Source organism: Gallinula chloropus, assembly GCF_964237585.1.
Source record: "Gallinula chloropus genome assembly, chromosome: 1".
NCBI lineage: Eukaryota > Metazoa > Chordata > Aves > Gruiformes > Rallidae > Gallinula > Gallinula chloropus.
In genome coordinates, this window is record NC_140085.1 from 129,007,731 (window position 1) to 129,023,550 (window position 15,820).

Consider the following 15,820-nt stretch of genomic DNA (forward strand, 5'->3'; position numbering starts at 1 on the left):
CTTGAAAAACGGGCCAATAGGAATCTCATGAAGTTTAACAAGAGGAAGTGTCAAGCCCTGCATCTGGGGAGAAGTAACCCCAGGAAAGAGCACAGTCTGGTGGCTGGCAGGCTAGGAAGGAGCTTTGCAGAAAAAACCCTGGGGTTCCTGGTTGAACATGAACCATTAATAGGCATTTGCAGCAAAGGCAGCCAACAGCACCTCGGGGTGCATTTGGCAGATTGCTGCTAGCAGGTTAGAGGGAAAGCATGATCTCCCTCAATCAGCACTGTTGTGGCAACAGATCTGAGTTTTTGGTCCAGTTCATGGTTCTTCAGCTCAAGGGAGATGTGTCTGTACTGAAACAGGTCCAGCACAGGGCAACAAAGCTGATAAAGGGACCAGAGCATCTTTCACGCTAGGCCTGCTCAGCTTAGAGAAGAGAAAGCTCCAGACAGCCAGACTGTTTTCCGTGCTTCCCTGTGACAGGACAAGAAGCAATAGCTCAAACTGAAATGTGAATTTTAATCAGAAGACAGGAAAACACTTTTCACTGGGGGGTGAGGGGTGGCACGTGTTACCCGCAGAGATTTTCATCTGTGGAGGTATTCAAAACCTGACAGCACACTGTCCTGGCAAACCTACTGTAGCTGACCCTACTTGAGCAGAATAGATGAACTCTAGAGACTCCTTCCAAAGGGGAAGAAGAGCAGGATGGCACCAGAATCTTGTAAAAATCTTTATCTGAGAAACTTTGCAAGAGAGTTTGTGATAGTGGCAGTTTGTGGTGGTGGTTTCTGATAGAAGATATCCTGAAAAATCTAAATCCAGACAAGCCACAACTTTTCTTAATTTGGAGCTCAATAAAACAAAAGCAGGAATGAAAGAAAAGCTGAGGGAAAAAATGGTCACGCTGAGTTCCAGTTAGTCATACTTACAGATTTAGCTTCTGTGGTGTTTTCTAGGTAATCCTCTCGAGATGCAAGAGAGAGGCTTGCTTGGTCAAGCTGTTAAAAATAACAAGAAAAAGCATTTAATAGGTAAATTAATCTGAATTCAAAGGTAGCCTTATAAGAAACCTTGGAAGAGGCATGTTTTTCTGGCAGTTATGGCAGGTGTGGGTAAATAATACACTGCACCAACCTGAGTTCCACAGGATTCCAAAACAACAGAAAAATGCCATGCTGTGCCAACCATTAGCATGATATGGGCAGCCTCAGACATCCCCTGCAATATCTGAGCCACCTATTACGGCAACGAGTCACCCACGTGATTTATGTGTTTATGGCTCCTGTAGTGATTAAGGTACTGCAATATGACCAAGTCTACAGGGTCAGACAGCTGTTGCTGATGACCACCATACATATTTCAGGGGCACAAGAGTCAGCTTAAGACACACACTAGTCCAGTGTATGCAGCAAATGCCATGTTGGAGCATGTTACCTGATGTGGGCCTAGGAAGGATCCTCAGCCTTCTTTGAAACTGAGGTTACACTCTCAAGATCACCCTGGGCCAGCCCTGGGTACCATATTTGGCTGTTTGAAGGGATGCACTGAAACAGGTGGGTAGCAGCCACAGAAATGTTTGCATGCGTGCACAGGAAATTGTTATGCCTCCAGTACATTAGCTACAGATGTCTAGTAGATCCAGGTGGATCTTTGACTTTCACTTATCTTTTTGATCTCTTTTGGATCAAATTTATTTGTCTATAGTCACCCTAATTTTGGAATAAGGGCCTCAGGGTATTTCCTAAACCAATCCTGAAAATTCATTAAGATCTGCACTTAGACTTTTGAGTGAAATGACTACAGGGGAGCGTTTGCATACTCTTTCAAGCTCCTAACCAAGAAAAAAATCACTGAGCAGCAGATATCTTAAAATTCCCACTGGAAATTGAGCTTTCCCAAAACACTTCAATGTGATCAGTTTAAATTAGGGTATGGAAGTTGAAGCTGCAAACATAATACATTCAGCTTCCAAACTTTGAATAAGACACTGATGGGAACAGAGACAATAGCTTTGATGTTCTTTTTGTGCTGTATTTGTAGTGAAGAGACAGTTTACTTATTCATACAATTTCATGTAAGTCTTTCTTAGTCTAAATCCTACACCATTTCTGGTTCACCTTTTCTAAATTTATAAAAATTACCTAAATAAATACAACCAGATTTTCAAATTAATTAATAAATGTCATCTTTTCCTCTATTGACTGATGTTCTCAACCTTTAAAATATAACGTAAACAATGTAAACCAAATAATCCACTAAAAGGAGAGTAGCCATGATGCTCAGTGCAACTCGGACTCTTTGAAAAATGGTAACATCTCATTTTTCAGCATATTGGAGCAAAAAGAATCTGCTCTTATGTTTTGCATATGTGTCTCCTGGGAATAGTTAACTTGAGATTATTTCATCTATTCCAGTTATTTGACTGTTGCATGAAATGCTCATCCAAATTTTCCTGGCTTAGGAGTTAGATTTGACAACCCATTGAAACCAAGAAAGTAAAAATATGAGGAAGAAACAAAGAAGTTAACCAACTTCTTCAGCCCCCCCAGAAAAAAAGAAAAAATAAAAGAACATATTGAATACTAAACAAAGGTTTCTTTGGAGTTTCTACTTGTTTCTGATCCATTCATGATTTTGCAATGCTGAACAAAAGAATTTTGCAACAGAGCCATTTTCACAAGCAGACTGAAATACCCTGTGCTACATCTGCACCCCTGGGAATGTGTTAAAAAAATGGACAAAGTAGAACAGCAGCTGATGCATTCTGCAGATCAAGTTCTTAATCAAATTAACAACGACAGAATAATCTAAGGAATAATATGTTATCCATAACAAGAAGTGCTTCAGTTATTTAGATACCTAACTCTTGGGTCCCAGTATGCATACTGAGTGAAGACACTGCCGGGTACAATTCACTTCCAGAAGACCAGCAATAAGGATACAACTGCCCAGACCGTCGCTGACATGTGACTCAGACTGAAATATTATGACAGGAGATGCCTACACAGATTTCCTGACTCTATGGTTTCAGTTTAAACAAATCTCCAGCTGAAGCAGTCCTGGCAGGATCTCAGCAGAGTGACATCTTCAACGCAGCAAACTGTTGATCTGCTATTGGTGGTCCACAAAAATGTCCTAGAGACAAGTTACCCTTTGATTTCACACCAGTCAAATGCCTCAGTCAAAAGACAGCTTAAAAAACTGACTCCAAATCAACATCTGTCCCAGTACCATCACAGTTAACTGTTGTTCAGTCCCCTAATACTATGTATTCTTGGCTATATTCCTGTAGCTAATCAAGATGCTAGCAACATAAGGATCATAGATCCTATTCTGCAGTGATGAATGGCATCATAACTTTCTTCTTTGGGCCTTCTCTCTCTCCTTCATAAACTGCTTTCTTAGAGCAGTGCAGGGCTAGTCTACTCTGGCTGCTCATCTCTACTTCTTAAACAGCAATGCCTTTGACCCAAGCACTCAGCCTTGCCACTGTGACATCTCACAGCAACTGTTACAATTCTCCCTGGAGTTCTGTCAGACTGCAATGAGGCAACATTTCCCGGGTCTTTTTCTCACTAATCTGTACTGTTGTGTAATGCCATGAATTGTTAGCAAACTGGCAACGCTTTGATCCAAAAGCAGTGGCATTTCAGTAAAAAGATAAGTTCTGTATTTCAGGTTTATAAGTGTTTTGCATACATCTGTGTTGTAAGGTGCTGGATGAGCACAATACAATGTGTTTCCATCTCAAGAAACATAGTTCAAGTTCAAAATATCTGCTACTGACGAACCATTCTTCATCTTCAGGACAATAAAAATATATATATATATATAAATTAAGTTCTTCATGCAACTGATAAGAAGCACCAGTCATAAGAAGTTTCCCCCAGGACTAGGTATCCACCTCTCTCATTTTCACACAGATAGACCCTGGACATTGGTCCACTGGGAGCATATTTTACCTTTTTTTTTTGCCACTGGAAAGAAGAAAATATCCCATACAGAAATATTTCTCAATAGCATGTGGTTCCTAGTGGCTTCTACATTCCCATAAATTAGCACCCGTGTACATCTGCAAGTCAGTAGATAATGACAACAACAATCAGGTGCAATCACTTGGCAAGTAAGCATGTTTTTAAAAGAATGAGGCCACAAAACACTATGCAAAGTAATCTAATAGGTGTGTTATATTGTACCTTCAGGATGTACCGATTGGAGATCTTGTCGTCAGCAGCCACATACAAACGGATGAAGACAGAGTTACTGTGCTGACCACGAAGAGTTGCCAAGGCTTGGACTAAGCTAAACTTCCTTTCTGACCACTGCCCTTCAGGTCCAATGTTGGATTCCAGCACGGGCCAGCGGAAAGGGGAATGCCTCAGTATACTTAACAGGGGCTTCACGTCGGCTTTTTCAATTTTATCTGAAATGTCAAAGTGTGACAACAATTACATTCCAGACAATTCAAATCCAGCAGCAGCCACACGAGACAAAAAGATTTATCGGCGTCGATCGATTTCCAGGCAAGACAAAACACAATAGCTGAAACCCAAAGCCTCTGCTCTGTCTGTGAGCATAGGAGTGCAGCAGTCCAGCCCAGTCTATCTGGATCAAGAATAAGAGAGGCCAATCAGTTGCTTTCAAAAAAGGCAAAGAACTGGAAATAAATCAATTTTTAAAAACCACTCCTTGCTTAGAAACTAACATAGAAACTTCACTGGTTCTGAGGAAAGGTTATTGAACATAATCAAAGCTAGAGGAGTCAGCATCTCAGCACTGAGGGGCAGGCTCTCTCAATTGCTGACAGTCGGTCTCAGGCCATGATGGATGAAAACTGCTCATGAAATAAAACCTGAGAGAGTCAGAAGGACAAAGGGCACTTTGAAGGACAAAGCCCACTCCATCCCAACTCATCCTTCACCTGTGCAGCTACATAAAGACAGTGATGGATCCCAACCTAGCATAGAGCACCTTACAGCAACATATACAAGCTCAGAATATGTACTCTGTGAATGTGACTCTGGGGTTCCCCATCAAAACTCACTTGACACCCACATCACCTGAAGTTTAAGAGTCGGTGGCTGTCTATAGGCAGCCCTACAGAAGTATTTTGCTTGAACATATTTAGAGAATGGTAGAAGGTACTGAGATTTAGAGAATGGTAGAAGGTACTGAGCAACAAGCTCTTGAAATTGTCAGTATGAGAATTTAATCAGAGGGCTTCACCAGGCACTACTCCTACACCCCCAGGGCACAGTTTTGGCAGTCTTTTTGCACAGATAAACATCCCTTCAGAGTTCCCTGACAAGCAGGAGTCTCTGTAAAACCGACTCCTTGTGCCTTGGTGCACCTCAGCCTCGACAGCCATCTTCAGAAACCAGTAGAAGACACTCTGCATTCAGTTGAATGCAAATCAGTGAGACCTACGTGTCACAGAATCACAGACTCACAAGGCTGGAAAAGACCTTTGAAAATCAAGTCCAACCATTCCCAACCTATGCTAAACCATATCCCTAAGTACCTCATCAACCCTTTTTTTGAACACATCCAGGGAAGGTGACTTAGCCCCCTCCCTGGGCAGCCTGTTCCAGGCCCTGACAACTCCTTCAGTAAAAATTTCTTTCTAATATCCAATCCGTACAAGGCTTCACAGAGCTCAGCAAAGAGGCAGCACACACGTGTCTCTCTCAAGTCAATTCACTTACTCTCATTCATGCAGGATGCGTAAAGGGTCTTGGCCTTTTGTACAGCTTCACTGTCTCGTCTTTTGCTGATGGGCTTCTCAAGCAATGCTGAAAAAAGAAATTACTTTTATTTTTCAACATGTTGGGACATGTAGGAACTCTTTGTTTCACTCAGCATTTGCTTTAATCAAAGCATTTATTTAATTAAGGATGAGGTTCCACATTTATTTTCTTCAGCAGTAACACAGACATAAGAATTATTAGCACCCCCAACAGAGAATTATTATTTAATTATAGGACTGTTTTAACACCAGTTGATGGATACCGTGTATTGCTCATCCTCACAAACAGCCAACCTCAGCTAACCAAGGGGACAGGGAATCATGGGACAAGGGTGAGAATCAGCGCACTGGGTAGGAAGTCAGGGATTCTTTCAAGTAGCTTATCCTCTGGTGCCAGTACATTGTGAAATTGGGGTATAACAGAGAAGATAACAGGATCCTGTGAGGAAGACCACTGGCGTTCACTTCTGTGAACTCTGCTGCTGCTGAAAGCAAGCAGAGAACTGCCCTGTTGTCTGCAAAAAACACACACAACCTCAGTCCTTTTAATGACACAGAAGATCAAGTTTCCAACTACTGTTTGAAAAGCTGCACTATGCAGCTCCCTCCTACTACAGGTGTCAGCCTCCTTCGTGCCTAAGAGCCAAACTAGTTTTTCTAAGCTGTCATCCCTCAGCATTCCTCACACTACGTTATGGAAGTGAAATAGCGTGAAATATGCATCTAAACCTCAGCAGCCTGCTGTCCATTGTCTCCAGCCATTTTATCCAGGTTGTAAATCAGCCATGATGCAGCTGCAGATCCACATACTATTGCTGAATGAAGAGGCAGTTTAACCTGAGCAAGATCTATCAGCTCCAGTGCAGCACAGCATGAGCACTTGTATAGCCAAGAGAAACAGGGTAGTGCTTGAGCACAGCACAGAAACAGGGCCAGCAAACCCTCTCAGACCTTATCAGGTTTTGTAAGACCCAAACTGGTCCTACACAGCATTAACCTTATTGTTACCAGGACCACTGGAGAGAGTGGCCTTGTGGCGTCTCCTTCTCTGGAGATATTCAAGACCTGCCTGGAAGCAATCCTGTGCAACGTGCTCTAAGGTAATAGTGCTCTAGCAGGGCAGTTGGACTAGATGATCTCCAGAGGTCCCTTCCAACCCCTACGATTCTGTGAATCTGTGAACCATCCCAAGTCCCCTTTGCTCAGTCAGAGATAAGAAGCCTTGAAAAAATCCAAAGTACCTTCTCTATACTCCCTAGTGCTTCGGGTTTCAAGAGGGTTTATGAGCAGATCTGCCCCGTGTGATGCCATGCCTGAGCTAAGAAACACGCCCCACACAAAAGCGGGGACAAAGTGCAATGCGGGAGCCCCAGTGGCCTGCTGAAGTTAGTGTAGGGACACCTGAACTTCATCACACCAGCCATGGCAAGACCAAACTGCTTCCAGTCAGAGTTTAATCAGGTGTCATTGCAACAGTATTCTTCTCTGCCAGTCCTGGCTGGGGTGACACAGAGCACTGAAGAAGCAGTGGTGCTGCCATCCAAGAGCTGTACCTTCCTGCAAACAGGCAGCAGTTGCTTGTTCTCCAGCCCTTCCCAGAAGTTCCCCAGAGTCCTCTCTCAGGAGGCAAATGTCTGGTTGGGTCTTACTCTGGCTGAGAATGGTCTGGGTTTGCACTGCTGGACTCTATTAGGAACTCACTGTTGGAGGTAGGATGCTTCAGGGTTTCCCTGGCACCTTGAAGAACCTGTCATGCTGCACCTTTCAGATATTCCCCATCTGTGCTCATGTGAGCAGTCAGGGGACCATGTTTATTAGTCAAAGAATATGTAGCAATGAACAAATTATACTTGTTCTCTCCCTCCAATCACTTTCCTCCTTGCAAAACCCCAAACCTCATTTGCTTGGATCTTTGAGAAATCTAATGAGATAATTCCCTTTTAGTTATGGATAAGCTTTTCGCTAATAGTACTGCTGGACAGGATTCCCAATAGCTTTAGTTTTGTAATCCTCAAATTGTTAATATTTTTCAGCTTGTTAAGTATGACATAATGCCAATCATTGACACATATCTGCAGTGTGCACAGTTCCCAGCAGAATAACCAGGCCTGTTCATGTTTTAAGAATGGCATTTAAAAAGAAGTTATAAATGAAACCTACATAAAACTAAGGATGAAGAAATACACTCCTATTAAAGCCATTGCAACGGCTTCTGTTCCTTCCCAGTGAGCTGCACAGCCATGAAATTTTGAAGCTAATAAAATTCAATGGCTAAAGCCCAACTAAAGCTCAGGAGAGAGACAGAGGATGAGAACCAGTAAAATAAAATCAACTGTATGAATGCACCTGCATAAAATCTTGTTAAACTTGGACCTGGTGTTTTCTTATCAAACCATCTCATTATGCAGTAGAATAAAGCTGCAACCCGTGCTACACTTGTGCAAAGAATGAGGTGGGGTAAATGCTGTCACTTTGCTTGGAATTAATTTATGATGAGAATTCTTGGTTCTGATGACATAAACTCCAGTGATCAATCATGAAAGCTTTAAAGAGATGGTTGGATCTTGTGGACACCAAAATAGGGGATGTGGTCCATGAGTGCTCTTTACGCTACTGATGTTCCTCAGCCTTAGCCTCACACTTCCAGAAAGATTTAGAAGCTCAAACCCAGAGATCCACTTGATTTCTGAATTAGCTAATATAAAATCCTAATAGAAGATTTAGAAATTCTCTTATTTTACTCCCAAATCACAGAATCACAATGGTTGAAAGGGACCTCCAGAGATGATCAGGTCCAACCCCCTAAATATATGAGGAAGTTACAAGTCCTTGAATATTTAAACTCTTCTTCAAGAAGAGGAGCAAGAAAATGCAATGTCATGCGTATTAATCAAATATATGGGTAATCAACTAGTTTATGGGACATCAAGGTTACCAGCATTTTGACTCAAGCAGCTCACACCACACTAGGGAGGACACCGCGTTTGTTGTTCTTACCATAGTCTTATTTTTTTTTAACTCCATTTTCTTGTTTCAAAATGAAAAGCTCCAACTCCCTAAAGTAATCTTCCATTTTAGGACTCCAAATATTAACTGAATTCAACTTGAGTAGACAGACAGTTTCAATAGACCAAGAAATACATCCTTCACCAGATTCACTGAGTGTGAAAGAAATTTTATCTAGCTTTGATCAGCATCTTTTACCTTCAACTTTAAATAAGAATTTTTAGGAACAAATGGTTTTGACCAGATCAGGAAACACACAACACTTCAAAAATATTTTTTAAAAACCCTTGAAATAATAGTTCATTTGTTAGCTCCTAGTTAAAATATCCCAGTGGTAGAGATGGAACAGCAATCTAGCTGGAGAGATTAAGCTGATTTACGACGCTCTTGAAAGAGCACTGGATTATTATTCAGTAACTGGAATTTAACAACTTATTGCTGCTACTGCCTTAGAACACCAGCCTGCTGCAAATGCAAATCAAGAGTATCAGAGCCAAAAATCACTAGGACAAGCAGAGTGAACCAGCACAGCTAAGCTGCCTTGAATATAAAGTCTGCGATCATGTTTCCCCAGCCAAATATAAAGTACACATTCAAATGGCTCTTCTAGCAAAGCAGCTCTTCTTTAGTTATGTCTTTTACTTCCTTCACTTTCAAATTAATTCCAAAGTCATTCTCTTTGAGATAAAAAGGATCTTGGCCTGCACTGATGGTCTCAGCACCTCACTGTCCATGCTTCTATATGCACAGGGCACCCAAATGCAAGAGTTATGTTTCTCTTCACCTTACACTTCGTCACAGCAAGTTTCAAAACCTACTGGCAATTCTGCTCCATGGTGCTGAAATAACAACCCATCTCATCAAGCAGCTGCCACTTGCTCAGTCAGAAACTGGCTAAAGGTGTTCTGGATATCCTTACCTTTCTGAGGTTATGAATTGCTTCATCATTCATTTTCTTCTACCAAGGGTCTGAGGGCAGGGGTGTTCCCATTGCAAGTCAAAGCCCTTGTACTTCTGGCAGCCCAGGTCATACAGGTTTGCATCATTGCTCTCCCTGGCTCTTGTACAAAACACAAAGACTCGGCCTCACCAACAAAAAAAACCCTCTCTGTAGCTGGGAACAAACCTCAGTTATCTAAACTGCAGATGCTTAGATAGACAGTTGAGGAAAAAAAGCCACAGTGGGGAGTGTGGGGAGCTGGGTTGGGAAGGAAGGAAGGAAGTTTATATTGAGTTGGCTTCAGACAGTTCTTTTCTAGGGCGAGAGGGCTAAAAAAGTCCAGCTTCCTGTGGTTCACTACCCTACAGTAAATAGCAATCATCTCCTGTTAAAAGTGAGAGCAAGGCGCTTTACAAAGTAATCTTTGCTAGCGTGTGTGTATGTTTGTTTAACTGCATACTATTCTGAGGCTGCTAAGGATAGTCTTGTGGCTAAATGCTACCTTTAATCTTACTTTCCATTTCTAGCCCTTGTTGATTGTCCAGCCTACTGTCTTACACAGCTTTGCTTTGTTTTTTAACCACGGTATTTTATTTATAGCGCTGAGAAATCCTGTACCTTCCCCTCTTCTGACTTGGAGTGTGTGAAAAAGTAATTGTACAATCAGATTTGCAGGGAAAGAAGCATGCATACCATTTATTCAGATTAGGAATGTTGATTTATCAGCATCCCGATCTGCAGATTGTATATATTCTATATGATACTGGACAGTTTCCTACATATACAGTTGTATTTCTGAGACGCTGTGTGATTCACTAAGCTTATTGCTTATTTCAAACCCTAGATATGGAGAACGTATTGTGCTAGTAAAGATAGTAGCATTTTTTCCTGTTCATTTTTGTCCTTATCCTTTTACAAACATTGGCTCTATGTGGAAAATGCAAACTCAAGTGTTTGCACAGTGATATCTGAGGGTGATCTGAAACATATTATAATGCTTTGTATCAACAACAACTGCATGTGCAATTATCCCAGTGGGAATATGCTCAAACTTGAAAAAAAAACAAAAAACCTATACAAGAACCCTGAGTGGACATCCCATTTCCTGGAAAGTTGTAACCCTGGAGGAGTGAAAAGCTGGAAGCAGACAAGTAATTTAGTGTGAGCTCCCAGGGCGATGCTAGGGCAAACAACAGTCTTGGATTGCAAAAATACAGAGAAATATCAAAATGGGGAGATAATCTTATACATGGGATGAGAGAGAGCAGAACACGACCTGCCCTTCATCTGTCCATATTTTAAAAACCATGTAGGACAGCTGGACAGGGTAAAGAAAAACATCACAATCATTTTGGTTTTTCATCAGAGGGAGTGGCTTGACAAATAGAATGAGGGGCAGGGGGGAGCCATTAAGTGAGGGATCATAACTTGTCTCACACGAGATGGTGGAAATGTGATGAGGTCACAGTATGAAAGCACTTCACCATTAGGAAATGCTTGGTGTCAAAAGAGGTCTTTATTGAAAAAAAAATGCATCAAAAAAGCCAGCTGTTGGAAGGTGAAGACAAATTCAGCAGTGACAGTGATTAACCACTGGAGCCAAACAACCAGAGGAGATAGTGGTGGCTTCAAGACTTGATTTTTTTTGGAAGATAAACTTTAGCCCAACGTGAATTATGTTTTATCCCAGAGCAAGCTATTGAGCTGCATTACGTGGGTAATGTAATTGTCTGTGATACAAGAAAGGTCATAGGAGATAATCTAATGGTTGCTCCCAGTATTGCACTCTTTACATTTAGGATAAAGATCTCAAAGCACTCTTAGACATGTGGGACCAAGGAGATACAGCCATTATCCATTGTTGCAGATAAAGCAAGTGAGCCACAGCAGACTAATTCCTCCTTATCTAACTTGTGTCAGAGTCCTACTGATTGGAATGATGTTACTTTTTGAGCATAAAGCTTGCTGAACTTGGTCCAAACACTCAAAGAACTTGAACCTTTGGAGATGGTGAATGGGCACCTCAGTGCCTTTAATGTCAGTGACAGTGGGAGTTGCTCTGTATTGACCAGATGATGCTCAGTGTTACAACTGAAAGCCATTTGTAACTCACTGTTTTCAGGAGCAGATTCAGAAAGCAGCCCAAGGGCTTCTCAGAACCCTATGCCTACTCATCCACTGCATCAAAGGGAGAGAAGATGCTCTCTTGTCAACTATGCCCATGTAAGGCCCCATCACAGCCTCATGCAACAGCATGCTCTCCCTTTGGTTTGGGTAGCTGTAGCTAGCAAACGGGTATTTGGTCCATATGTTTATGAGCTTCTGTTTCTTAGATAAAAAGGCAGGAACTATGCTTGTGGAAAGGGAATTTCTTTGCAAATACTCCATGAGAGAGAAGGTGGATTTCTCTTTCAATTCTTGAGCAATGAAGAATTTGTTCTTCACCCTCCCCTCTATGCTGCTTTACAGCTACAGAGGCCAGTTTTCTAAACTGATGAGAGGAATAATTTAAAGAGCTGATCACCTACCACCAGCTAGCAGTCACAAGCTATGTTTCCTTCCCAGGTCAGCATTATTATGTGCTACCTCTGTGAAGAGGCAAAACACAAGTTATCTTTCAGAAATTTGTGGGAGATCCTCTCACGCCAGCAACAGGATATTTTAAGGACATCCTGTGAGGAATTTCAGCTTAAAAGTAGAGAAAAAACCTACCTTGAGTTTGGCAATCAAACCAAACATGTAACACTTGTGCATAGAGTATCATTCCCTGAGGTCACAATTAATCTAGTCTTCGTCAAGAATGTCTAACCCTTGAATTTCATATTCACAGCAGAGAGCTGTGGCAAAAGAGTTCCTGAAAAGCAACTGCTACCCCTAAAACCCGAGTAGCCAACTGCACTTCTGCCAGTAAAGGTATCTAAGGACTCCAGCTGTAGCACAAAGGCACTGCCTTTTCTTAAAACTCCCAGGGCACTGGAATTAAGATCCTGGACTTGGCCTGGATGCCAAAGGGCACCCATACACACACCCAAAAAAAAGAGTTTGGAACCATGCTGCTGTTACGGAAATCACAGCTAGACAAATGCACAGTCTTAATTACAGTAATGTGAGCCTACATGTTCCAAGAATGATTATTTCAGAATGGTTTTGGGTCAGATGGCATTCATTTAGAGTATCTGGTTTCCAATTCTTTTTTCTCAGAGCCAGAAGTCATGCGAAGGAGAGCTGGCAGTGGTAAGTTTTATGCCTACGAGGGACAGAATGTTCTACCTCAAAATAAAAGTACTGGCCACAGCATCTAAAATTATACGTGAGATTGTTGTGATCACTTGAACAATGGTAACTTCCCTGTCTTGGGACATGAAAATATGAGTTTAATAGGCTACAACAATACATACAGCCCAGGTTATATTGTCAAAGAAGAAAATACGGTGTGTATGTATTTATTCTCATCATGTTGGAAACCTGACCCTTGTAGGTGAAGAGAGGTATAGAGGGGAGGGCGAAGGAAAAAATTTGTATGTGTGTGAATATATATATGTTTTAAAAGGAGGTGACAGACTTAACTGACATATTTCAAAGATGTTCATATTTCTTGGGAGCAAGGCAAGTATAGTCAAGCCAAGATCATGTTTTTAGTTAAATCTGTTATTTCAGAGCACTGTCCCCAAAATAATATGGACATCTCCTGCTGTAGGATATAATATTTAATGCTTCAGTACAGCTTTATCTCTTTTGGCAGGTTTTCTAGCACAGGTCAAGCTCCCACACTAATGCATCCACCCCGCTTCCGTTTCAGAGCTACTTTGCACCTGGAAGCCTCTGGAGAAGAGCAGAGCAAGTTCTCACCTGCCTGGAAAATGCGACAGAGACAAACCTCAGTGGAGAGCATTGAAACCTACTTATACACCAGTATAACCCAACGTCATCATTTCAAGGCCTGATTTAATTCCCTTATGCCTTTAAAACACAATTTATTCTGAGAATTTCTCCTGCTATGCCACTTCAGTGTACAGTACAACAGTACAACCATCCTCTATTAACAACTGACAGCAATATTTGGTTTTTGAGGCTTCCCTAACTAACTTCCCCACTAACTAACTTAAATTTATATACTTTTATAAACTACCAGTTCTACTTATTGTTTTTCAGTGCTTCTTCCTAGTTCAGGTCCCTGGTGCACAGTCTGGCACATGCAGTCTGGTGTCCTTACACCCACCAGACTCTTTATAAGAAATGACCTGCAAACAATTAGTTTTTAAATAAAAGTTTGCTTCCAGGATTCCAAAATAAGAAAATACACTGTTTAAGGATGTAATTTTCACTCTCTCACAATTAAAAAGACAAACAGTAAAAAATTCACATGACTGTAGTTAAAGAATGTCAGCACCTTGCCGACATTAAGGCTCTTCATTTTTGGGTTATTTTTTTTTGTTTTGTGGCTGTAAACATTGCTTAGAGGACTGGAAGGGAAGCCATCAGAGCCTAATGCACTAAAATTATTTAAATGCATTTTATAAACACCTATTTTGAATTTCTAACACATTACAGTCCAGATATTTCAAATTAGCATCAAAGGCTTGCAAAAAACCCAAAAATCTTTCTCCATATGCTTAAAACTACCCTTGCCTAAATAAAGCTTTTCCCTTTGAGTCTGAAATAAAATAGCAAGTCAATACACTTTCCTGGCGCTTATAATGTAGCTTTTAAGTGTTATCAAAGCATAAATTATTTTGTTTTCCGTCCTTAATCAGCCTTGTACTACTTTCTTACCTTTTTTTAAATCTCCATTCTCTGTTGTAGGTGATCAGGTCACCAGAATCATTTTACTAGACCCAAAATAATCACTCCAAGCAATTTCCATTATGACAAACTCCTTGTTCACATAGGACTATGAAGAAATGCAGACTACTAGACACAACTCAGATTGTGCTACCACCTGCCATACTGTCTACTCCCACCTCTTTGGAAGGCTTTGTGTTAATCTAGACAGCCTCAGATGTACTTTAATTATAATAGCTTCCATATTTTCAAACCATTAACTTAAAATAAGAACCAAAACCAAAACCCAACCAAATAAAAAAGCCCCATAAAACAAAAGAAAACAAGCAACCCTAAAACTACCAGCATATTCTGCAGCTCCAAGAGCTCATTCCTCAAGATTGTCTTTGTGAAGCTGATGCCTTAATCTAGACCTGCCTTGTTTTGATAAACTGCACCTCCCCCACCTCCTGTTTTATTTTGTGGGTTTGTGAGGAGAGGGCTGGTTGGCTGTTTTGTTGGGGTTTTTTACAAGCATTTAATGATGATCAGCACACCATTAATCAATTCAGGGAAACATATTTCATATTTTGTAAAATTAATGTCCATCATCCTGTTTCTTGATGGCAGCGTCCATCCACAGTTAGTCTAGTGACTCCTGAAAATAACCAGCCCATCATTATTAATTCTTCTGACATTCTGATAGAACATTTAATCATTATGAATTAATTTTGCATTAATGAGGATGCAATTAATATGCATGTCCACAGGAATTCATGAAGATTTAGCAGTTAATCAATTCATATAGGTTCTAATGCCCAAGGAACATAAATCAAGTAAAATCAGACAAATGTCCCCAAACACCAATTTCATGAAAGGATACTGTATTTACACAAACAAACCCAACTAATATACTGAAATTTCTGGAGTCCCCTTCACCCCTTGAGAAGAAATTCCCCAGTCCTTTTCTTGAATATTCTTTTTGGCAGTACAGGAGTTCTCATGGAAATGCCATTCAAACAGCTGTGCTGACATAAATGCTTCCTAATGCTGCTCAGTGTCCTAATATCCAGTACATTTCCTAAACTGCAGTGCTGCTTGTTGGCAGTTTCAGCATTTTGAAAATTCTTTGAGTTTGCATATGAAAAGATGAGCGCATCACGTGAGTCTCTCCAAAAATAAACATAACTGTATGTAAACTGAAACAAAACCAAAAATCATCTTATGGGGAAGTGAGAGCCTCTGTTTCTAAGTCTAATTTTAATAATAAATCTTAATCTTCTGAGAAATTCTCCTCTACCCTTCCCACCTAACCTCCTGCCATTATGCTACAGAGGATAACACATCTCATCATAATATCAGGCACAAGAGTTTAAACT

General features: G+C 40.9%; 1 protein-coding gene across 1 annotated transcript in view; it reads right to left on the reverse strand.

Moving 5' to 3' along the window:
- PHEX (phosphate regulating endopeptidase X-linked) overlaps nt 1-15,820 on the reverse strand; it is a gene marked incomplete at its 5' end in the record, with an annotated part of 100,994 nt that overhangs the window by 72,353 nt on the left and 12,821 nt on the right. The window contains 3 exons of the mRNA XM_084279134.1: nt 918-986; nt 4,185-4,411; nt 5,694-5,780. Of these exons, the coding sequence (XP_084135260.1) occupies nt 918-986; nt 4,185-4,411; nt 5,694-5,780 (383 nt within the window). The remainder of the gene's footprint in view (nt 1-917; nt 987-4,184; nt 4,412-5,693; nt 5,781-15,820) is intronic.